Source organism: Podarcis vaucheri, assembly GCF_965113315.1.
Source record: "Podarcis vaucheri genome assembly, chromosome: 10".
Taxonomy (NCBI): domain Eukaryota; kingdom Metazoa; phylum Chordata; class Lepidosauria; order Squamata; family Lacertidae; genus Podarcis; species Podarcis vaucheri.
The window spans coordinates 17,634,777-17,659,793 of NC_138748.1; the positions used below are offsets into that span (position 1 = coordinate 17,634,777).

Consider the following 25,017-nt stretch of genomic DNA (forward strand, 5'->3'; position numbering starts at 1 on the left):
GGGCTTCCAAAAAAAAAAAAAAAGCTCAATCGTGGGGTCTTCCTGAAAAAAACCCTCAATCTTGGGGAATTCCTAAAAAAAAGTTCAATCTTGGGGTCTTCTTAAAATCTTCTTTTAAAAAAGTTCAACAACTTTCGGGGTCTCCTGGCTTTTCGAGTGCTGCCCGTTGGTGCCTTGGGAAACCCTCCTCCAGCGCGGGATCCTCGCGTGCTCTCGCCTAGTGACGCAGCTCCGGGTGGCCTCTGCGACTGGCGGAAGGGGAAGGTTGCTCCCACCAGGTCGCGCCCGATTGGCTGGCGGCGGGGGAGGCGGCCCGACTCCCCTCGCAATGTTGCAAACCGCGCGCCTTTGATGGGCAGCTGGCCGCTTGTTGCGCAAGGCCAGGCAGGCGGAGCTCGCCGGGGACAGGCAGCGGGGCGCCCACCTTTCCCACGCGTGGATCCGAAAGGTAAGCGAGCAAAGTGGCGCGCGCTCTTGGGGAGGGCAGCCTGCCTTCCTGCCTATCTGCGACGGGGGGAAAAGCCTGAGCTTCGCCGCTCCTAGGTGCTGAAGGAGGAGATCATATATATATTTGCAACGGAGGCCTAGGAGCCTCAGGGAATCCCAGCGCCCACGTTGCTGCTGGAGATGCTGAAGCGGCGAGATCTAGAGATTCAGGCGCCTGGAATCGCTTGCCTTAGGCCTCACGGGGAAAGCCGAGGTGCCTACTTGCATTGCACAACCTCTAGTGTGAAGCTGCGTTGCGTTTTTTTAGTGGAGCTTTTTTCCATTTCTGGCAATGCGTAATTGGAGAGCGTCGCGCACTCTTGCCTTTCACATTTGAGGAAGCCTTTAAGTTTCTTTTTATAATGATTTTTATTAGTTTTCAAAACTAAACTAAGCCTTTAAAGTTTCTAGCTCTCAGTGTGGGAGCCCAAAGAATTCTTCTTCCCAACGGATTAGGCAGAGACCCCTTTAAAAGAGAGAGAGAGCGCTGCTCCTCTGATTACTCGGCCATATGGGTGCTTTCGTGGGCCAAAGAAACCGGGTTGTGTGCTTCGTTCGCGTCTCCCCATCTCTCCTCGTACCTGAGGCTTCATGCACCTGATGAAGTAGACTTTCCTAGCATCCTGGAGTTGGAAGGGACCATAGGGTCATCTAGTCCAACCCCCTGCATTGCAGGAATCTTGTGCCCAACGTGGGGCTGGAACCCACAACCCTGAGATTAACCCGCGTGCTCTAGCAACCAAGCTATCCCACAGAAGTTTTTACAATTTTTTTTAAGGTAGTTTTAAAGTTGCCACAAGCCTGTGTTGTTGGTTTTTTTGCTGCGAGAAACTTAAAAGGGTTCTGGACATTTTAAATGTCTTCCCTTTTCATTTTATAGGCTGATGGGCAATGAATGCGGTGAGCAACTGACTCTTCTCCACCCCCTTTTGTCTCCCTCCCTCCCTGCATTCCTCAAATCTGGAGACTTGAGGAATTTTTAGCCTGAGGGAAAGGTGGCTGTTTCTTTCAAGAGGAGTGGTTAGGTTGGCCTTTTGATGCCAAAAAGGGCAGTGCGTCTTTAAAGCAATGGTTCTTAAAGGGTGTGGCAGGAGAGGACGGCAAGTGTGTGTGTGTGTGGGGGAGATTCAAGGACAATCAAAGAAACATTTAAACACGTCAGTGTAGTATGGTATCAAACAAACTTTTAGTATAGTATCATAGTATAGTATCAAAATATTTTTGTTAGTATAACTTTTTAATTTTTTTGCAGAATATGGATAATTATCTTTTCAAATTGAGAGCAAGATCAATGAACTAGGACAATCCTAGTTGTGTTTGTTACCAATAAAAAATAATAATTGGTGTGCTGCGAACAAATTTTTATTCTGAAAGTATGGCCCAGAGGAAAAAAGTTTGAGAACCACTGCTTTAAAAACCAAAAATATGTTAGCATTTCAAGGCTCCCTGTCTTTAAAGAGTCTACAAGGTGCTAGTCTTCAAGGAACCCCAATACTCTTTATTGTTCGCCTTTCTACCTTGCTTCTCTAGTTGACGATGTTCATAGGCCCTGGCAAATGTACAGTCTTTGCAACTAGAGACAGATAAATTTAACAACCTTTTTGCATTGCCCATAGAAAGGCATAAAATCTCTTGCTGTTGATATCAGTGGTAATTGGCTTCCACTTATTGGAATATGTAAGGAACTTTAAGCTCAGAAATGTGAAAGGTTTTACTGAGGGCTTGGTTGTCCTGGTAGCAGTCTTGCATTTGTTTGGAATATATTTAAAAGGCAGTGAGTGTGTTTTTCTTTTTTGCCTTAAGCCAAGGCAAAGTTGGACCACAGAGCTCTCCTGACTTCAAGGGAATAGTGTTTGCAATGGCATCAGTGAGGAGGGAAGAGGGTTGGGAGTGGTGAACTTTTCCACTCTCTTAGTCATCAAATAGCAACTACTGTTTGTCCTAATGACTGGTGAATCCTACAACTGAGACCAAATAGTTGTGAATGTGTGTATTGAACCATTGTTGCTGATAATTGTAATAGTAAAGATGTTAAAGCTACAAATATAACAAATTGTTCTCTATGTTATCCAGTCTGATATATTGTGGCACTAAGATCAACAGTTCCCAGTCTGCCTTGCGAATGTTGTCAGGCTATGATGAGATGGGCAGTAGATCATATTTGGAATCAAACCACTTTCTGCTCAATACTGGAGCCACAATCTATTGAAATTTTACAATGCCTGCTGGGTAATTTTACTGTGTTGATATGTATCAATAACCACATGCACTTTGAAAATTGAAAGTTGTCATTCTCCCTTCAATCTTACATGAATTTGGTGTGTAAAACAGCGGGAGTGATGTCGGTTGCAGTTTCAGATTTGTAATGTTTGGGTTTTTGCTTCCTGTGGAATAGCGCTTGTTTCAAAGGAAACCACCAAGGTTACTAAAGTGGTAACTAAAACTTCAGTCCTAGGCACACTTACCTGTGAATAAGCCTTACTGAACTGAATGAGATTTACTTCCAAGCAGAAGTAAGCGCTGCAAAACAATTTTGGGACTGCAGTATGGATATTTTCAGGGCTGCGTCGAAATTCTTCTTTTTATAATGTAAAGAGAAGGCCAGGATTTCATATTGCATTTGACAATGTAAGAAAATGTACATGGTGCTGGTCATGTTTAAGAATGGAGGTATAATTATTTAAATAAAACCAATAAATGGACAAATGTTGGCGGTTATAGGTTGGCCACTGCCAACCTTTCACACTGCGTATCGTTCTTCCTTCCACTTAGTGTGAGAACCATAAATCTATTCTTGCATCCATAGTTTTGGAATTAAATGTCAGAAGGGACTAGCTGATGATTTAGGCCAAGTTTTTCTCATTCATTCTGCACTGGTTACACTGTTTAGAATTCTTGGATTCCTTGACTGAATTTGAGATACAAATGTTACTTTTGACTGTTACCAGATTGCTTTCCTTGTAACAATTTTCAGTTCATGTTCTCACTTGTAAGGAAGACAACATTCAAGGTTTTTCCCCCTCTGAAAAAGTTTGAAACGTTTGCACAGTTAATTGGCAATATGCAGTTATGACTTCTGCATTGCACCTTGTGTTAAAAACTAACTAGTTTTACAGCAGATTTCTAAGGAGACCAGGCGTTTTCTTTGTTGGGGGCAGGAGATTGACGGACACGCAATGGCTGTTTCTGACCAGCTTTATGTTGCATCTCCTTACTACTTTGTCTTTGCTTGCTGTTAGGTTTTTAATCATGCTTCGAGCATTCAAACGCACAGGTGGTAGGTTTGAGAGCCATCTTTCAAGGTGGCAGCATTATCATAAATCTGTCCTGGCAATCAGAAGAGAGGATGTCAATGCCTGGGAAAGAAGAGCCCCGTTAGCCCCACGGCACGTCAAACTTTTAACCAACCTGGGCTACAAAGTTCTGGTGCAACCATCCAATCGAAGGTCCATCCATGAAAAAGTAAGTGCCGACATTTTTGTTGTTGACCCACGAGGGTAGGAGTGGCGTACAGTTTGTTTCTTGTGCACGTCTAATCACAATTATTGGGCCCTTGATGTTACAATGCCCATAGTGGTTTTATGGGTGCTGATGAAGCCTCTTGGCAGTGATTGCCTGAACTGCTCTGATGTCACAGAGGGACTGAGCAAGTCACAAAGTTTGCTGCTGCTGTTTGAGCTGCTTTATTTTCTGGAGTGGGGCAGAGCAGGATCCAGAAGGCCCTAGAAGAGGAGAGGTTGAAAAAGCAAACACAAGGGACTTGGTAAAGAGGTGGTAGGCACCAGGCAAGTTTGTAGAACTGGGTAGCACCTAGGAAAAGAGGGCTGGAAGGAGGAGTGTGTGAATGAATGACAGGAGGAGATGGTGCAGCGAGGAAGGAGCTACAGATGAATGAGTGGACGATGGAAGAGTTGGAAGCAGCAGAGGGGATGGAGGTTGACAATAGTGGTGACTTCAGTGAGGGGTCCAGGCCCCACTCAGCAGAATGGGCAAAACCCCAACAGGGCCAGCATCCCCCAATTTAAAGTAAATGAAGTAAAATGGCACCTGAACTCCTCCCATAATAAGTCCATCAAGCTGAGAGTCTAAAATTGCTTTAACAGCCCCACTGAGATCACATAAAGATTTATGGAATCAATATTGTGGTGGCCTGTGGCTTTAAACAATTAAGGTTCATTCGTATATGAACCCACAAGCCACATCTTTGGCTGAAAGCCTCCCCTCTGTCTCATATGAAAATAGCAATCCTTGTGTACTGCCATTTTGCTCTGGCACCGAGTGTGTGGTTTCATTTAGAAATGGCAGGTGAGAACGATACCCCTCATAAGTGGGGAAGGAATCTCTTCTCCCCCACCCACAGGAGTGGATAGCCAGTATAGAAATAAGGCTCACCTTCTGGAATAGCATCTACTGAACTATCTTGATATTTTCTGCCTTTGTTCAGTTTGGCTCAAGACGTCAGTTCCTCTTCAATGCTTTGTTTGCAGGACTATGTTAAAGCTGGCGGTATTATACAGGAAGACATTTCAGAGGCCTGCCTGATTGTGGGTGTGAAGAGGCCGCCGGAGGATAAGCTAATTCCCAACAAGAACTATGCATTCTTCTCTCATACTATTAAAGCTCAGGAGGCAAATATGCCCTTGTTGGATGAGATCCTGAGCAAGGTAATATTTCATTTACCGAGGATTGCTAACTATTATTATAATATGCTGAAATGGTCAGTTCAGCAGAATGAGAGGATTTGCAAAGTGCAATATTGGGTTTTCATGATGCGGCAATGAATTGACGGCAGTGTGTTTTAGTAGCATAAAAGGCAACTCACTCTACGTGACCCAGAAACTCCAGCGGGTGCAGAATGCCGCGGCGAGACTCCTTACGGGCTCCTCGCTGCGGGATCACATTCACCCGGTGCTATACTAGCTGCACTGGTTCCCGGTGGAGTACAGGATCAGGTTTAAGGTGCTGGTTTTAAACTTTAAAGCCCTATATAGCCTAGGACCCTTGTACCTACAGGACAGCCTCTCCTGGTATGTCCCACGGAGGACCTTACAGTCTTCAGATAAAAACAGCTTGGAGATCCTGGGCCACAGGGAGGTTAGGCTGGCTTCAACCAGAGCCAGGGCTTTTTCGGCTGTGGCCCCAATTTGGTGGAACGCTCTGTCACAAGAGACTAGGGCCCTGCAGGACTTGACATTTTTCTCCTGGGCCTGCAAGACAGAGCTGTTCCACCAGGCGTTTGGTCAAGGCACAGTCTGACCCCCTTCTTCTGTAATCTTCATAGAACTCTAGCCAAGTGGTTGCCATTAATTTGATTCTGAATTGATTTTAGAATGTATCTTAACTAATTAACACTGATTTTATGTAAACTGTGTTATTTTTACTGTTGTTAGCCACTCTGAGCCCGGCTTCGGCTGGGGAGGGTGGGATATAAATAAAATTTTATTAGTATTATTATTAGTGAACTCAGAGTAGACCCATTGAAATAAATGCACTCAAGGCACATTTCCCCTGGTCTAACCCCCTACTGAGATGAATGGAAGTGGCTGGAAGGCTTATCTTTGCCTCTTTTTATTTAGAAATCCCATTTATCTCATAGGAGAAGTTCTCAAAGCATTGCTCTGTAAAAGAATCGAAGCGGCTTCCTTTACATGCATCTTTCTATAAATGGCAGGGGCTGCTGTGATTTGATTTTGATTTTTAGCGTACTGAGATGAATGGAGCCTGAGAACAAATGTATTCGGTGTGTTGTACTTGCAGAACATTCGACTGATAGATTACGAGAAAATGGTGGATCACAGAGGAGTGCGAGTCGTAGCCTTCGGAAAGTGGGCTGGCGTTGCAGGTATCTAAAGAAAATTAATATTGTGTTTTGGCCATTTTCAACCGGAAGGAATTCCATGTCTTTGCACCTGCTAGCTTTTATTTATTTAACTTACTCATTCGCTATAAAAGCATTAACACACTGCTTAATCAAAATAAAAAAAAATTCCTTCCAGTAGCACCTTAAAGACCAACCAAGTTAGTTCTTGGTATGAGCTTTCGTGTGCATGCACACTTCTTCAGATACACTGAAACAGAAGTTGGCAGATCCTTCTATATAGTGAGAAGGTGGGGAGGGGTATTACTCAGAAGGGTGGTGGGAATGGGAGATTGGCAGATAGCTGAGATGAGCCTGTTGACGACTCTTAACTCTTAACGACTGTAATAGGTCTTACAGGAAAAGGCAAGGGGTGAAAAGGTGAGAAATGGCTTAGTCATGTATAATGGGATAAGAATCCAATGTCTTTGTTCAAACCAGGTCTCTCCATGGTTTTAAGTTTGGTAATGAGTTGCAATTCAGCAGCTTCTCTTTCCAGTCTATTTCTGAAATTCCTTTGTAGTACACTGCTTAATGTTATATTAAAAAAATCTCTAAACAGTAATTAGTGAGCATGGGAATCGGGGAGGAGGAATGTTTCTGCTATGCCACCATCAAGATTTTTGCATTTTATTTTATTCTTTTTTAAAATTTATTTATACTTTGCAGGTTTATACATTTCACTAATTTTACAATCCTTTTGACATTTCAAAACTTTACTTCCTTCCCTCTCTTTTTGTAGTTCCTTAAATTTATTTTTATTACCATTAATAATAATGTATTATTTATACCCTGCCCATCTGGCTGGGCTTCCCCAGCCACTCTGGGCGGCTTCCAACAAAATATTAAAATACAGTAATGCATCAAACATTAAAAGCTTCCCTAAACAGGGCTGCCTTCAGATGTCTTCTAAAATATATCTGCATATCCAAATTAACTTAATTTGCTCATTTATTCATCTTCTTTAAATATATACTCTTATGAAACTGCAGGTTATTACAATAATCCTGTCAATGTTCTTATCTGTTTACAATTTATCTGTAAATATTCAATGCACCATTTCCACTCTTTTCTAAAAAGTTATCTTAAGTTTTTGTATCCATTCTTCCTTTGCTGGGACTTCTGCTTCTTTCCATTTTGGGGTGAGTAACGTTATTGCGCTGTAGTAGCATACATGAATAAGTTTCTGTAAGGTTTCGGTAGTTCTTTCCCTATAATTCCCGAAAAGGAAAGCTTATGGTGGTTGTTTCTTACACAGGTTATTTTAAACATCTTTTTCATTTCATTATATATCATTTCCCAGTAAGCTTTAACCTTACTAGAAGACCACAAAATATGATAAAAAAACTTCTTTCTCTTTACATTTCCAACACTTATTTGATTTAGATTTATACATTTTTGCCAATTTACTTGGATTTTTCACCTTAAGTGAGACATAAGAAACTTGGGAAACTGCCTTCCATCTGGTCCGTACTACTCGTCTGTGAGGAGGTGTTGTGTGAATAGTGTATATGAACATGCATGAATGCTGGCTGTGCACATGTGAGTCCAGGTACACGCCTGTAACATGCCTATCCCTGTAAAATCTGCTTTGGCAGTGGCATTCCAGCAGGGCTTTTTTTTCAGCCAGAACTCCCCATAAATCAGTTCCAGCACCTCTCTCTCTCTCTTTTTTAAAAATAATTTTTATTAACTGGTCAGTCACATCAAATTAAATCATATCACATAAATTCCGAATTACAAAGCTGAATTTTAAATTTTGTTGGGGGGACCCATATTTCAAGATCCGAAGGGGAATTCTGATAATCTTCTTGCTGCTGCGTTAATGTCCCAATCAGTCCAAACAGAGTTCATAATTGTATCCCATCTTATCTTGCTGTTTCCACATCACATCTTGTTCATATATTTTCTCTTTTTTCTTTATGATCTCTTCTGATAGTCTCCGTAAGCCGATAAACACCAATAGTAATAATAGTCCTGTGTGAATTTTCCGTTCTTCCAATCCTCAAATCGAGATGGTTTCCATATATCATCTCCTTCATAGATAACATCACTCTTTCCATCATAGTCTCGTAAAGCTGTCGCTCTTAAGTCCCACTGAGGAGTTTAACCCACATATATAAACAGTTCTATTTCTCTCTTTCTCCTCCCAGACTCAAGACCTCCGACAGAACTTCCCAATATGGCGACGGCATTTTTAACTGCGTCATTCCAGAGCTCTTACACATTCCATGCTCGTCTTAAAACGTGCTTTGGTTCGAAAGTTTATCTCCACACAGCCTTAAATCCACAGCTTAAGTCCTTAAAATGACATTTCTGACTCGTGAGGGGAGGGGATTCTTGTTTAATCACATAGGGAAAGAAGGGAGAGTTTTTCCCCCTCCCCCATCAGTCATTTGCCGTACCTTGTCTTGACGTATCTTCTCATATTTTATTCTTATCTTGTTTTGTCAGAGATCTCTTCTGTCAGCAGTCTTTACTCCCCCTTCTTTCTTGAAATATGTGCATTCCTTTCATCCAAATTGTTTCCTTTGAAGTTCTGCATCTAGTGGCGCGAATCAGGGACGGCGTCCAGGAGTGCCGAAATCCCACAGGAGGGCTTTGTGCCTAGTGCCCCCACCCCCACAAATTTGGGGGTGGTATAGGGCACAGCAGGCAAGGGCCGTCCCCCCCACAATCCGGGGGGGGGGGTTAAGGAGGCTAATTACCCCCATCATAGCCTCCAAATTACCTTGTGTGGGTCGGAGAGATGTTATTGTCAGCCATCTTCCAATGCCCCCCCTAGTGGCCCCCGTTCCAGCGCTTCTCAGGTGGGTGCCATTGCTGTTATAAGAAAACAAGGGAGCCTGTTCATTGCGAGTTCCAGCATCTCTTTTTCTAGAAAAATAGCACTTCTTTCCAGGGTCTTGAGCCAGGTCTTGCCTGATCCATTTATAACTAGACACAGTGAAACCTGGGAGCTTTTGCATGCAAAGAGCTTCACTACTGCATTATGGCCTTTCTTATTTTTTAATTTTTAAAAATAAAGATACAGTGGTGCCCCACAAGACGAATGCCTTGCAAGACGGAAAACTCGCTAGACGAAAGAGTTTTCCGTTTTGGAGGTGCTTCGCAAAACGAATTTCCTATGGGCTTACTTCGCAAGACGACAATGTCTTGCGAGTTCCTGCTGTTTTTTTCCCCTCCCCCCTTTTCTAAGCCGCTAAACCACTTATCAGCTGATCCGATAAGCCGCTAAAAGCCGCTAATCCGTCTAATCCGTCAATGGGCTTGCTTCGCAAGACAAAAAAACCGCTAGACGAAGAGAATCACAGAACGGATTCTTTTCGTCTTGCGAGGCACCACTGTACTAAGACACATTTGGGAAACAGGAGAATGAAACCCCCGCTAAAATATTCTGTTTGAAGCAACTATAAGGAAATAAGGATTTGTTTTAAGTTTTTCATGTATACTAAAGCTCAGTCTAAGCTTCTTCTTTTTTAAAACAAAATTGTTTAACCACATCAGTTAACAAACATGGATGCATATGCTATAATGTTAATGTTTGAGTTAAATAATTTCTTTAAATTGTTATTAAGGAAACGATTATTTTTCTCCTTCCAATAAAGTACAGCAAAAAAGTCCAAATAGAAACAGTTAACTTATTAAACCTAACAATGATTTCATAGTTATCTGTCTATGTATTTCTAATAGTATAATCAAATCAGTAATTTTCGATATAACTGTAAAAACTACCCTGAAATTTTATTATTCCAAAAATGAAACCGTCACCTGGTTGTAAATATTAAGATTATACCAGCAAGAACAAGTCTTTCTGTAAAAAACAAAGAAAGATTTAAATCAAGTCTTACTGACTAATGATTTAAATTGTGATTTAAATTGATTTGATTTAAATCAAATCCACCTTGGGCTTGGATGACTGTTGGGTTCGTGGTGGATGTTCCGCCTTGCCCAGGCACTTGGAGCAAATGGGTCGTTGGTCCCTTGAGGCATTGCGGCTCTAGAATTCCCATTAATTTTCCTTACTTCTCTCACCAGTTTGACTCTGCTGCAGCATTTAATAAGTCTGTGTACTGTACTAACTGTGTATTATGTAATTCTGAACCAGGTATGATCAACATTTTACATGGAATGGGATTGCGATTTCTTGCCCTAGGGCATCATACTCCTTTTATGGTAAGGCGCACGCTCTCTCTCTATATATATTACTGGGGGAATATGGCGGTGGAGGGGTAGGATGGGTAGATTTTTGTTAATTTGTCCCAAAGGCCTATTGACTCCATCATCAACAACATCATCATTTTGTTATTTATACCCCGACCGTCTCGCTGGGTTTCCCCAGTCATTCTGGGTGGCTCCCAACAGAACACAAAAACAGAATAAAGCTTCAAACAGGGCTGCCTTTAGATGTCTTCTAAAATACAGTTGTTTATTTCCTTGACATCTGGTGGGAGGGCGTTCCACAGGGTGGGTGCCACTACCAAGAAGGCCCTCTGCCTGGTTCCCTTTAACCTCACTTCTCACAGTGAGGGAACCGCCAGAAGGCCCTCAGAGCTGTACCTCAGTGTCTGAGCTGAACAATGGGGGTGGAGATGCTCCTTCAGGTATACTGGGCTGAGGCCTTTTAGGGCTAGGTCAGCACCAACACTTTGAATTGTGCTCGGAAACGTACTGGGAGCCAATGTAGGTCTTTAAGGACTGGTGTAATATGGTCTTGGCAGCCACTCCCAGTCACCAGTCCAGCTGCCTACTGACATTAATCTCTTCCTGGTTTCAGCACATTGGTATGGCCCATAACTACAGAAACAGTAGCCAGGCTGTCCAAGCAGTCCGCGATGCTGGTTACGAAATTTCACTAGGCTTGATGCCAAAGTCTATTGGACCCATAACATTTGTGTTTACAGGCACCGGCAACGTGTCTAAGGTAAGGCATTCTTCAAATGCATGGTACTAGTACGTTTTCTCATTGCAACTGAGATATTGGCTTCTTGTTGTACATATAAGGCTTGTTCATATCTTCCAATAAAGCTATAGGCCCGTTTTACTGCATTTCTGTTCCTTCCACACAGGAATAATGAGATGTGCACATAAATTTTCCCATGCGATGGCTGGAACATAGGAAGCTGCCTTATATTGAGTCAGATCATTAGTCCAAGTCAGTGTTCGAAATTAGCCAGGCGCGTTTTGCTACTGGCGTGGGTCCAGTGGTGACCACATGGAGATTTCTGGGAGCCAGGTTGGCAACTGGGCCTTACTCCACAGTTGATACAATTTTAATTTCCACTGCGTGTGTTTCTCCTTCTTGCATACTGGGATGAGTGAATTGTTGTAAGAGCAAGCTGCAGTCAAGCAGTGTGTTGTTGTTGTTTAGTCATTTAGTCGTGTCCGACTCTTTGTGACCCCATGGACCAGAGCACGCCAGGCACTCCTGTCTTCCACTGCCACCCGCAGTTTGGTCAAACTCATGCTGGTAGCTTCGAGAACACTGTCCAACCATCTCGTCCTCTGTCGTCCCCTTCTCCTTGTGCTCTCCATCTTTCCCAACATCAGGGTCTTTTCCAGGGAGTCTTCTCTTCTCATGAGGTGGCCAAAGTATTGGAGCCTCAGCTTCATGATCTGTCCTTCCAGTGAGCACTCAGGGCTGATTTCCTTCAGAATGGATAGGTTTGATCTTCTTGCAGTCCATGGGACTCTCAAGAGTCTCCTCCAGCCCCATAATTCAAAAGCATCACTTCTTTGGTGATCAGCCTTCTTTATGGTCCAGCTCTCACTTCCATACATCACTACTGGGAAAACCATAGTTTTAACTATACGGACCTTTGTTGGCAAGGTGATGTCTCTGCTTTTTAAGGTGCTGTCAAGCAGTGTAGTTGAGATCAAAGAATCATACATAGTATTGTAGCATGGGAAGGGACCCCAAGGGTCATAGACAAATAGACATTTCGTTGTTGGGATGCAAGGTGCCATATGGTGCCTAGCTTATATGCCTGAGTTTCTAACACTGGTCCCAAGTCTGTGTCTAAGTCAGATCATTGGTCATTGTCTGCATGGACTGACAGCAGCTAGGAGTCTTGCTGACCTACCTGGAAATGCCAGGGATTGGAACCTGTGACCTTTTGTGCAAGGCATTTGTTCTTCCACTGAACCTGAGCCCCTTAAACTAGTAGGATGAACATGATCTGTAGGTCTCTAGCTGTGTTTATGCTGCCACTGCTGTTTGATTTCTGCCCCTGAGGAGCACCCAACCACCTGGAGAAGGTGCAAAGGGTTTGGAGGAGTTGGATGGTTGAAGGTCTAGGTAGCAAGTATACATTCTGGAATAATATGGTAGGAAACTTGGACAAAAGCAGACAGAAGGCGATGCCTGAGGTCATACACTGAATGATGTGCTAGTTCCACAATTTGAACTCCAGTCTTCTAGGTTTAAATCCAGAACCTCTCTCTCTTTCTGATGTGTGCAGGATAGTCCTTGGCAGAAGTGTTGTTCCTGTGACTGCCCAATACCTTGCATTTTATTTATTTTTTGGTAAATCTAACCTCACTATGAGTCTTACTTTTATCTACAGGGTGCCCAAGAAATGTTCAATGCCCTCCCTTGTGAGTTTGTGGAGCCCCACGAGCTGAAGGAGGTCTCTCGAACTGGAGGTAGGGCATTCTGGGATGGGCTTCAGAAGCTCTGCGGGGTATGTTGTTTCTCTTTTATTTACAGTGTTCCTCTCCACAGATCTCAGAAAAGTCTACGGGACGGTGTTGAGTCGACACCACCATCTTATAAGGAAGACCGATGGTGTGTATGATCCCGTGGACTATGACAAGCACCCAGAACACTACACCTCTCGTTTCAACACGGATGTGAGTACACCTCTCCCATTATTGTACCCTTAAGTGTCCCAAGAGAGTCAGCCTCTGCCTTATAATTACCATGACCTCTGTTACCCACGACACCCAATTTCCTGTCGGTGTAGCTCATGTGACCAATGTGCTTTTCTAAAAAAAAAAAATTAAGCTGATGATTCTCATATATATAATTTTTCTGTTTTACAATTTAGAATACTCATTTAAGCATCCTTAAAATATCCATGACTTCCCTTCTTCTCTTTCCATGGTTCATTTTGCATATCATAAATCCCTGCGTATTTTACAAAAACTAAACCATTCAGTATTCCATTATTACATCCATCAAAACTTACTTACACGGTTGAATTTATCTTAATGCTGCCCATGTTTTCAAATGTGCATAATTCCTTCCCCCATATATTCAGTAAACGTTTTCCAGTCTTCTTTAAACGTATGCTCTTCTTGTTCTCTTATTCTGTGTGTTAAGTCTGCCAGCTGTTCACATTCTATCAGCTTAAAGTTCCCATTCTTTAGCTGGGACCTCGCTCGTTTTTCATTTAAGCTGATGATTGTCTAGAGGCCTGTTGAATCTAGAGAACCTCCTGGTTCCATGACCAGTTGATAAAGTGAGGCATGCTATCAGGATCAAGGATTTGCATCACATAGTTATTGAATCACATAGTTAACTGTTTGGATCAAGGTGTTGGTTCCTTACAGGATAAGAAGTAATTGCAGCTTTATTTTACAGATTGCACCTTACGCTACTTGCGTGATCAATGGGATCTACTGGGAGCAGCATACTCCACGGCTGCTAAGCAGGCAGGATGCGCAGCGACTGCTGGCTCCTCTGCGACCTTCTGCTGCTGCTACTGAGGGATGCCCACAATTGCCACACAAGTAAGAAGCTTGTATTTGGTGATAGCAGGCATCAGTGAAATCGGTGCTGGGGATCCTCTGTTTTGTTTTTCTTTTGAGGACTGTATTTGCTCAGAGGCAATCTTATGGAGACTGAAACTAGAAGTGGGTGGGGCCAGAGCTAAAATTTGACTTGGCTTAAAGTTTGTTCTGTCATGGAATTCTACTCAATATTGATCCAGAGTAGAACTCTGACATATAATTAGCAGAGTAAAAACTTAAACATGTTGCAGGATTCAAAAAAAATAGACCAGAGGCCATTGTATTTCATCCAGCAGAGCTTTACTTCTTGGTTCTCCAGCTGTTTTTTGGAGTATAATTCCCACCATCCCTCACCACGGGTCTTGCTAACTAGGGATTGATGGGAATTGTAGTCCAAAAACAGCTAGAGAACCAAATTTTAGGAAACCCTGGTCTAGAACCATTCCTTGTTTGAAATCTTTACTAAGGTTCCCTGAGGAGAGTATTTTGTTGAGTACTAATGGCAGACTAAATCTGTCTTGTTCAGCTGTTGATTTCTTTTGACACTGTAGATGGTGGTGCACTTGGGAGTTGTATCTTCAAGACTTGAAAAAACTGAAAATCATTTATTGACTATGTGGCTGTTGTTATTTAATAGACTTGTTGCAATATGTGACATCTCTGCAGACACTGGAGGGTCTATAGAATTTATGACAGAATGTACAACAATAGATAGCCCCTTCTGCATGTATGATGCCGATCAGCATATTATCCACGACAGGTGAGAGGGTCTTTCTAATTTTCTTTTGTGTTGAAAAGCTCAGTTTTAAAGCAACACACAGTTATTTCGTAGTGTTGCATTTAATTGTGATGGATACAGTTGAGGTGTCTCCAAGCATGCACGGGCTTGGATCTTGGAGGATAAGTAACTTAACAAAATGCACAAGAGGAAACTTCTTGCATTCCTATTTTGTGCAGGAAGGTCACTCACACACACAAAAGCCACTTTGGAAGGTTTGTGGCCTTCCTGAACAAAATAAGATTGTCTCTTGGTGGGGAGAAGACAGTTCGGAAACTTTAGCTGGTGCAGAATTCGGCTGCCAGGTTGCTCACGGAGGCAAGATGGTTTGACCATGTAAAACCAATCTTGGCCAGAACGTACTGGCTGCCAATTAGTTTCTGGGCCCAATACAAAGTGCTGATTTTGGCCTATAAAGCCTTAAATGGGTGTGGGCCACAATAGCACAAAGCACATAGCACTTCCTCTCCCCATAGGAAACTTCTTAGACTCTGCAATCATCCTCTAAAACCCTTCTTCATGTGTCTCCTCCAGGAGAGACCTGGAGGGGTGCAAGGAGCCTTCCTATCATATCTTTAGGTGCCAGGCAAAAACATTTGTGTAAAAAATATATTTTTTTTTTTAAAAAGAGAGAAATAGTGCACAAAGCTTTTGTTGCCTGGAATCAAATTTCTGTCTTTTCTAGTGTGGAGGGATCAGGGATTTTGATGTGTTCCATTGACAATCTGCCAGCTCAGCTTCCTATAGAATCAACAGAATGCTTTGGAGACATGCTTTTCCCTTACATTGAAGAGATGGTAAGTGGACGACTTGTTTCTGTTTTGAGGGTTTAAGTGTTTGTGCGTTGGGGAGCTTCTGGCCTGCCCCATAGGTAGGAAATCTGCTGTAAAACTTAACTGGCAGAAATGAAGTGTTTCTTAGAAACTAATTCAAATAACAGTTTTTTGTGGGACCTTCCCCCCCTCCTCTGAAACCTATGGCTGCTAAACACAGGTGACATGGAAAGTTGTGCAGACCTCTCTTAAAAGAGCCGTTCCAATAAATGTATTTATCCATTTTGCTGAAGAGGATTTTGATTCTTTACGGTACGCATTTTTCACAGTGGTGATCTGGCCAGTTGTGTAAGTGTTCTTTTTCAGAGGGGAATTAACTCTGTGTGTGTGTGTGTGTGTGAGAGAGAGAGAGAGAGAGAGAGAGAATTCATTTCCTGTTAATAGCCAAATCTTAGTGCCTGTGTTGTGACAAGACAAGAGTGTTGTTCACTACAGTGGTACCTCGGGTTACAAACCACTTTGGATTACAGACTCTGCTAACCCGGAAATAGTACCTCAAGTTAAGAACTTTACCTCAGGATGACAACAGAAATTGTGCGGCGGTGGCGTGGCAGCAGCAAGAGGCCCCATTAGCTAAAGTGGTACCTCAGGTTAAGAACTGTTTCAGGTTAAGAACGGACCTTCAGAATGAATCAAGTTCATAACCAGAGGTACCACTACATGGGATTCAGGTTGATAAGGGAAAAAATCCTGGGGTGTGGATTTGTTCCGCTGTCCAGCTTATTGTGGTGCCACTCCCTGTGGATCTCTCCTGTCAGCAAAGGCGGAGTCTGCAGTCAAGTCAAAGAAGCAAAACAGCGGTCAGTAGACCTGATCCTTATTTGTTGCAACAAGGTTCAAACGCACAAAGACCTCTCTCCATTTCCCATAATACATTTTTCAACAGCATCATCGATACATCACAAATATGTCACAAAGTAGGAGTGTTTGCCCTGTAGAAACATGAGCCCCATCACCCACTCCTGTCAACAGCCCCAGTTCTCAACACCTTTTAACTACCCTCTTTCCCAAAGAGCAGTAAAGGTATTTACCGTATTTTTCGCTCCATAGGACGCTCCTGACCAAAAGACGCACCAAGTTTTTAGAGCAGGAAAACAAGAAAAAAAATCTGACTCAAATGTTGTACTAAACTATTTAAAACAGCTAAGTGTGTGTGGCTCCTGTCCACTTTGCTGCTTTAAAGCGAGCCACGGTATATAATGATGAGAATGGAAAAAGGACACATTCCATTATAATGTAGCTGTTTTCATTATCACTGGGAAGTCAGTATTGGCAGCAGTCACAAAAACTAAAATTTGAGCATTTTACTGTTATTAATCAAGAATATTAATAGTCAGGGAGAGAAACCAGGGCTGTGCAAATGAGAAGGGCTTGGAGTATGGAGGAACAGCAAAGAGATCAAATGATTGCGCTCCAGTTCCCAAATCTCTGAAGTTTTCTCAAAACAGGCATGGTTGTTTTGAAAGGAAGATTCAAAATGGAGTGACTGAGCAAAGAACAGAGGAGGAAAAGAGGGCAAATAAATAGCTTCCATTCAATACCAAGAGAACACAATGTTTTTGGTTTAGTATAGGTGGACTGTACTTGTAAGAATTTGTATAATGAATTATAGAGTTGGAGTGGAATATCAGAGCCTCTTTTCAGCAGTAAAGATTAGCTACTAGGAACATGGTCCACACACACACAGGATGCCTGGTTATAGCTGTGCAGTTTAAACTGTTCCTGAGCCAGATACCTGCTCAGTTTTAGCTGAAATTACTATTACTGGTTTGTGGAGATGCTTTGCATGTATTTATGACTATTTCCCCAAAACTGCTACTTGAAGAAATCCCCAAACTTACTATTTTTAAACTTCAAATGGAGCTCAGAATCCAGTTAGGCAATCCTTTGCAGTTGAATTAGGAGGCACTGAGAGACAGCAATTTGCTGCTCCCCACCCCCATGAGCAGCCCAGGAACACACAGCCTTCCCTCTGCTTGCAAACCTTGTCGGGACTTCAGGGGAAAGCAAAGTCTGCAGGCAGAGCAGTGTAGCTCCCCACCCCCACCCCCAAAAAGCAGCCCAGCAGCACACAGCCTTCCCTCTGCTTGCAAACCTTGCAAACCTTGTCCGGGCTTCAGGGGAAAGCAGAGGCGGCCGGCAGAGCCGCGTGGCTCCTCCCCCCACCCCCAAAGAGCAGCCCGGGAGCGCACAGCCTTCCCGCTGCTTGTAAACATTGCCGGGGCTTCAGGGGAAAGCGGAGGTTGCCGGCAGAGCAGTGTGGCTCCTCCCCCCACCCCCAAAGAGCAGCCCAGCAGCACACAGCCTTCCGTCTGCTTGCAAACCTTGTTGGGACTTCAGGGGAAAGCAAAGTCTGCAGGCAGAGCAATGTAGCTCCCCACCCCCACCCCCAAAAAGCAGCCCAGCAGCACACAGCCTTCCCTCTGCTTGCAAACCTTGCAAACCTTGTCCGGGCTTCAGGGGAAAGCAGAGGCGGCCGGCAGAGCCGCGTGGCTCCTCCCCCCACCCCCAAAGAGCAGCCCGGGAGCGCACAGCCTTCCCGCTGCTTGTAAACATTGCCGGGGCTTCAGGGGAAAGCGGAGGTTGCCGGCAGAGCACTGTGGCTCCTCCCCCCACCCCCAAAGAGCAGCCCAGGGGCACAAGACAACAGCGATTTGGCTCCAGGGAACACACACACTCGCTCCATAAGACGCACAGACTTTTCCCCTTACTTTTTAGGAGGGAAAAAGTGTGTCCTATGGAGCGAAAAATACGGTACACATCCCCCTAGCTAGCTGCAAGGCTTTCCTGCGCTTCTCCTTTGAAAGTATCAGAATTCAATCCACCATCCTGATGGATTTCTGCCTAGGGTATGATCTGCCCTTGATCGCCTCCTGCCTCCTATTGTGAGGCTAAGTTCAGACCTTATGGAGGGGCAAGGAGTATGTGTGACCTTATGCTTAAGGGATTATGGGGGCAGGGGGAGCCCTGGATTCCCCTCTTCCAGAGGATTCATTAGCCGTTGGAACCAAAGAAATCGCTCAAACCGTTGAATTCAGAACAAAAAGAACATCTATAAACAACCGCATACCCTTAATTTTGAGGTTGCTGGGAATGTAGCTCTGGAGTGGAAAAAAGTTCTCCACCCCTGGTCTATATACTGACTGGCATCTCTCTAGGGCTTCACACCAGTCTTTTCCAGCCTGGACTGGATTGAACCTGGGATCTTTTGCATGCAGATCCGATGCTCTGCCATTGAGCTTAGGAAGCCCTTGCAGTCAAGGCCCAGCAGGTGACATTTATATACCCCTCTTCCTGGTCACTGTTTTTCAACTCTTCTCTGAAGCTGTGTGTTAATGGCTTTGGATGAGTCATAAGTGGCTGCTTAGAGAGTGTTAATGGTTGTTGTGTAGACTGGAAGCAAGAAATTCCAAGAGTCCTGGGCTCCCTTAATGGCAGCAAGAGCTTTCCTGCGAATATCTGCTGCTGCAAAAAATGAGAGAATGCCACAAACCATCTACCCTCCATACAGTGTTCTGCACTGTGGTGTAGAGCCCCTGTAACATTTTTTCTTTTGACACAGGTCATCGTCACATAATCTGACCACTTCCAATTCCCTGTTGAATTAAAAAGAGGGGGAAATGATTATCTTATAAATACTGTATAGCAATTTCTTTTTGCTGTTCATTAAAGGCCTTTGTATATGCTTGTAATAATTCAAGTGATTAACTGTACAATCCTATGCATGGCAAGAGAAAGTGACCAATAAATTTAATTAATAAATAATAATACAGTGGACCCTCTGGATACAAATGTACAGTAATTCATTCCAGGGGTCTGTATGTACCCTGAAAAATCCGCAAGTAGAGGCGCTGCTTCTGCGCACATGCGCGGTGCAATAAAGCGCTTCTACGCATGTATGTCCGGCGAAACCCAGAAGAATACACTTCTGGGTTTGCTGTGTTCGCAACCCGAAAGCTACGTTACCTGAAGGTAACATAACCTGAGGATCCACTGTAATATACTGGAAGTAAGACCGGCTGAACTGAAGTGTATGTGTTCTGTGGAGCTCTGCTTAGACATAGGTCATAACCATAAAAAACACCCGGTTTTTGAGTTACCACAAAACAGCCAGACAAGAGTGAGGCAACTGCCTCAGGGGACATATTCCCAGAGGCAGTTGCAGCAGCAGTAGCCCCCGGCTGTTCTCCCTGAGACCCTGGTCACCCTCCTCTGTTGGCACATGGCCTCTCCCGAGCCTTGGTCCAGGTGCAGTAGGGGACATAATCCTGTAACCCGTTTTGAAATAAGATTCAGCTCCCATCCCATGAGCTGCTCTGTGCGGAAGTGGCTGTGGGCGCCATCTTGTTTGTCACCTCAGGTACCTAAATGTCTCGGGCCAGCATTAAGCAGTGTTTGAAACTCCCATTGTATCTAGGCACATTTTGCGACAGGGAATTTCATCAGTTTCAGTGCTCTGGGCACAGCCCTGCGCCTGAGATTTTCGATTAAAACTGCAGAGTGGAAGGAAAAGACGACCTTTTTTTGCCTCCCCACTTCCAGCTACTCTCCGAAGACTGGAGAAGAGACCCTCTTAAAAATATTAGGGGGGTGGGCAGGGGAAGGACTAGACCTTGTGTAAATGACCATAATATTTTAGCCGCAGTTCATTCATTTTCAGCTTTGTATTTTTGTTATTTTTTTAAAAAAGCAAGCGCGCAGCCATTCCGTTGTTGCGCCTGTAACCTCAGTTTTGGGTGCCATTTAGCTCCTAGCTTTCATATCTCAGTTTCTTACACTGAGAGTTAGCACTGTGCATCTTGGGGAGACAAGTTGCTGCATCACCTGAGGCAGGAAAATATCTTGGTCCAGCCCTGGGCAGGTAACTCACCAGTGTTAACTTATCTCTTCTCTGATCAGTCAGCAAATACAGTCTCATCGCTTATCACCACTTTGTGTAGTTGGGAGAGCTTTTCCCAGCCATCCTGTCTCTTAACTTTAGCTATTGTATGGGTGAAAGAATGAGATTTCCAGAGTTACACATGTCTGTCTAGATTAGTGGTTCCCAAATCTCTACTAAGGAAACCACAAATAGAATTTGTCCCTTGTCTTTTTGGCCTTCCCCCAATCCTGACTCGATTCTCCAGCCTGTTGGTCCTGCTTTGCGATATAGATATACACAGCAACAAGATTTGTTTCATGCGTATTATATCTTGTCTAAATGGTGGCGCAGCAGCTCTGTGAAGCGGGGTGGAAGGGGGAAGTGAATCTAGGAAGAAGAATTTAATTGAGAATTGAAGGTCAGGAGAATTTCAGGTCTTCAAAGTAGCCTGACTAGCAACACAGTATGCATTTTAATCTCAGTTTAAATCTTGACGGTTGCCTTGTTTTTAATGAAATATACTTTTCCAAGACTCTTATCTGTGAAAGATAATTATCTGTCTGAAAGCAAGTGCTCTGACAGGAAACCTTGATCTCCACAGCTGTTATCTGAAGCCTCGGAGCCCCTCGAAAGCCAGAATTACTCACCTGTAGTTAGAGACGTAAGTCTTGCAAGCCAATTGACTCCTTTTTCTCTCTCTTAACTTGGGCATGGCGAGGTCAGCCGCCAGGAAAGTAATGATGTGTTTCGTATACTTTTGTAGGCAGTGATTGCATCCAATGGTTCATTGACTGATAAGTATAAATATATCCAGAAACTGAGGGAGCGCAGGTAATATAGCTTTCTCTCCCCACCCCCAGTATATCTGACTAAAGTTTTGAATTATTGTGTCATATTGTGTTTCAATGCTGATGGGTTATTCCTACCTTGTTTTCTGTGGCAAAGCATGAGTGTGGCATGGCTGTCACAAGTATTTATTCTAATGGTGCTGATGCGTAAGCCAACTCGGGGACCTTCTCTGCAGCTTGTTCAGAGACGTGTTAACGATTCCACATTTCAATAATTTCTTTCCTCTGTGAGTTTGCTGAAAGAATGTCATGGGGTCCCCACAGGTCTCTTGGGAAAAAAATTAAACGGGGTGGTTTTCACTAGAAAAAAATTGACTTCTGGGGGGGGGGGACGACTGTGCTGAGGAGGAGGCAGTGTTCAAATGAAAGAACTGGCTGCAAAAGAATAGAACTGAAATACAGCCAGAGACAACAGTGAACAGATCTCAGCTACATGGGAAAATTCCTTTCTGATCTTGTACACGGGAAACAGTGTACTCCAGTGTAGCTCCAGAAGATGAGAACAAAATCTATCCACTGAGCAACCTCAAGAGAAAGTTCTTGAGATCTTTAAAAATATCTAGCTCAGGGATTGGGGAGCCAGCTGCCCTCCTGATAGTCTTTGGTTCCCAACTGCTCTGTGGTACTGGAAGTTACAGTCCAACAGGAAGTAGAAGGCAAAGGATGAGGCTCCTTGTTCTAGGTTCTCAGCTTTTTTTCTCTTTTTAGTGTTTCAGTTCTCATGTTGGGGAGGGATAGGCTTCCCTAACTTTCATCCTTAAAATATGTCAAAGCCCAAACCTTGAAGACACACAGCCTGTAGTGACCTGGTTCCTCCATCCAAGGACACGGGTGGCTCTGTGGTCTAAACCACTGAGCCTCTTGGGTTTGCCAATCAGAAGGTTGGCGGTTCAAATCCCCACAACAGAGTGAGCTCCCGTTGCTCTGTCCCAGCTTCTGCCAACCTATAATAAATAATAATAAATTTTATTTATATCCCGCCCTCCCCAGCCGAAGCCGGGTTCAGGGCGGCTAACAACAATAAAACAGTACAAAAGTACAGCACAAACAACACTCTAAAATCATTCATTATAAAATTAATTAATTCAACCTAGCAGTTCAAAAGCATACCAGTGCAAGTAGATAAATAGGTACCACTGCGGCGGGAAGATAAACAGTGTTTCCGTGAACTCTGGTTTCTGTCACGGTGTTCTGAAGCGGTTTAGTCATGCTGGCCACATGACCTGGAAAGCTGTCTGTGGACAAACGCCGGCTGCCTTGGCCTGAAAGCGAGATGAGCACCGCAACCCCATAGTCGCCTTTGACTGGGCTTAACCGTCCAGGGTTCCTTTACCTTTACCTTTTTGTCTATCCAAGGGCTGTAAGAGGAATGCTTTCTTTGTTCATGCCTCCTTATTCTAAGATTCAGTAACTTAAAAAAATTCATTAGTCAATGTAGCCGAGTGTTGTCTACACCAGGGCAGCCCGACTATTCATGCCAAGGGGGTTGCAAGAGAGCTTTGACACGGAACCCGCATCTTGTCATGTGTGGGGTAGCCTGAGACCCTGGCAGGGTCCCAGAGTCCATCAAAAAAGGCCCAAAGACTGCTTGTTGGACTGTCCTAGTTTATCTGGACTGGTAGTGTTTATCCAGGTTTATCCTGCAAGGAAGATTTTGTCACTGAGCCACTTCTCTTCCCTGGAGCCTTTAAAAGCCAGAGTTTTTACTTTTTATTTTCATATTGATCATGATCATAACGATGCAATTTAGCAAAACAAAATTAGCACAGAAAAGCACATTCAAAAGTGTTTTAAAGAGACGATATGCCAGGAGTAATTTTCATAGTTTTTCTTGAAAACATAAAAAAAAAATGCAGAGCAGACCCCAGAGTTGTGGGCTGGAGACCTAATATTTTGCAGTGCTCGTCTGGTTACTTTTCCACTCCTAATTGAGGCTGAAAGTGTTTTGGCTAATGTTAGAATTTTTGGAAGACTGGATCGAAACCATCATGTTAAAGAGAGCTCCTTCTTGCGTTCAAAACTTATTTTAAAACATACCAGTTGTTGAAGCCTGTTTTGTTGACTTATTCTCTTTACTGACTTTTGTCTCTTCTAGGGAGTACACCCAGTCACTGACCATGGATAAAAAGAGGAAGATCTTGATACTTGGATCTGGCTATGTCTCGGGGCCTGTGATAGAATACCTCACGAGAGACCCCAACATTGAAATAACAGCAGGTTTGTAAATAAGACCGTAGCATTAGAAGCACAAAGGAGTTGAGAGTGTTGCCTTTGTATAAGTAAATATTTCCTGTTTAAAGTCCTAACATACCTGATACTCAGATCAGTGCTCCTTATTTTTCATTACAAAGTACAGCCATTGGGTGAGATCTAGCATTGTAGCTCCATACACTTTTCGCTCACATGAGGCCATAATAATAATAATAATAATAAGAATAATAATAAGAATAATAATAATAAAATAATAATAATAATAAGAATAATAATAAGAATAATAATAAGAATAATAATAATAAAATAATAATAATAATAATAATAATAATAATAATATAATAATAATAATAATAATAATAATTAATATTAATAATAATACATTTATTTATACTCTGCCCATCTGGCTGGTTTTCCCCACCCACTCTGGGCAGCTCCCAACAGAATATTAAAAACACAAGAAAACATCAAACATTAAAAACTTCCCTAAACAGGGCTGCCTTCAGATGTCTTCTAAAAGTCAGATAGTTGTTTATTTCCTTGACATCTGATGGGAGGGATTTCCACAGGGCGGGCACCACCACTGAGAAGGCCCTTGGCTTACATACAATAAATATATCCACATAGTAGAACATCACAACATGAATTGTATAAAACAATTAACAAATCATCAGTAAAACAGCCGCCTTCTGTAAAATACTCTTAACAAAACAAAAAAATAGGCTAAAAAGGACAACCCCAGGAAAAGTCACATTATAAAATTTGCAAAGCATTACAGCTCTCCTAATCCACGAAACAAGATTAACAGCATTAACAAACCAACAGCCAAAATCAAACCAAGCACTGTTGAATTCACACACAAACTCTCCCCGTGCCTATGACTCGTAGCCTTCCACTCAGTTCATCGAAAGGCAAATACACATCATGCCCATGGAAGCAACTCCATTTTGAAGGCTTCTAGGGCTCTGAGGGCTGGGATTTCTGCTCATGTGGGGAGAGTTACACTGATGGAAAGGGCCTTTCTAAGCTCACAGGTTTCCTTGAGTACAAAGGCTCCTTCTGTTCACAGAGTGACTGCATTGGCCCATTTTTTATGTCACGATAAACTGTAGTAAATTTGCATGCCACAGTAAACCGTAGTAAATGGCTTACTGTGAATGCGCTTCTCTAGGCTCCTTTGCTCCCCTCCATTAGCACATGGAAGAAACAAACCACGGACTGTTTTCTACATATTGTGGTTTGTTGAGGGTGAAATAAACCCTGACTCAGATATAATGCTCAGCCAGGTATTGTGGTTTGTTTCTCCACAGTAGGAAGAGAGGCTCAAAGGAGTTTGACTGACTCATATATGCTTTACTGTGATGTGCACCTACTGTATCATATCTATTAGGAGCTATGTCTTAAGGAAG

General features: G+C 43.2%; 1 protein-coding gene across 3 annotated transcripts in view; it reads left to right on the top strand.

Annotated features, from left to right (window-relative positions):
- The first annotated feature begins 323 nt into the window (after nucleotides 1-323).
- Nucleotides 324-25,017, top strand: part of AASS (aminoadipate-semialdehyde synthase) — a 47,606-nt gene continuing 22,912 nt past the window's right edge. The window contains exons 1-14 of one of the 3 annotated variants that reach the window (XM_082239562.1): nucleotides 324-448; nucleotides 3,726-3,948; nucleotides 4,974-5,150; nucleotides 6,244-6,328; nucleotides 10,452-10,519; nucleotides 11,121-11,267; nucleotides 12,910-12,988; nucleotides 13,068-13,195; nucleotides 13,929-14,077; nucleotides 14,715-14,837; nucleotides 15,541-15,652; nucleotides 21,151-21,210; nucleotides 21,313-21,380; nucleotides 23,493-23,614. In XM_082239562.1, coding sequence (XP_082095688.1) covers nucleotides 3,736-3,948; nucleotides 4,974-5,150; nucleotides 6,244-6,328; nucleotides 10,452-10,519; nucleotides 11,121-11,267; nucleotides 12,910-12,988; nucleotides 13,068-13,195; nucleotides 13,929-14,077; nucleotides 14,715-14,837; nucleotides 15,541-15,652; nucleotides 21,151-21,210; nucleotides 21,313-21,380; nucleotides 23,493-23,614 — 1,531 coding nt within the window. In that variant the 5' untranslated portion in view covers nucleotides 324-448; nucleotides 3,726-3,735. Of the gene's footprint in view, nucleotides 449-1,435; nucleotides 3,949-4,973; nucleotides 5,151-6,243; nucleotides 6,329-10,451; nucleotides 10,520-11,120; nucleotides 11,268-12,909; nucleotides 12,989-13,067; nucleotides 13,196-13,928; nucleotides 14,078-14,714; nucleotides 14,838-15,540; nucleotides 15,653-21,150; nucleotides 21,211-21,312; nucleotides 21,381-23,492; nucleotides 23,615-25,017 lie in introns of those variants that run through there. The other 2 variants (XM_082239563.1, XM_082239561.1) reach the window with 2 other exon arrangements.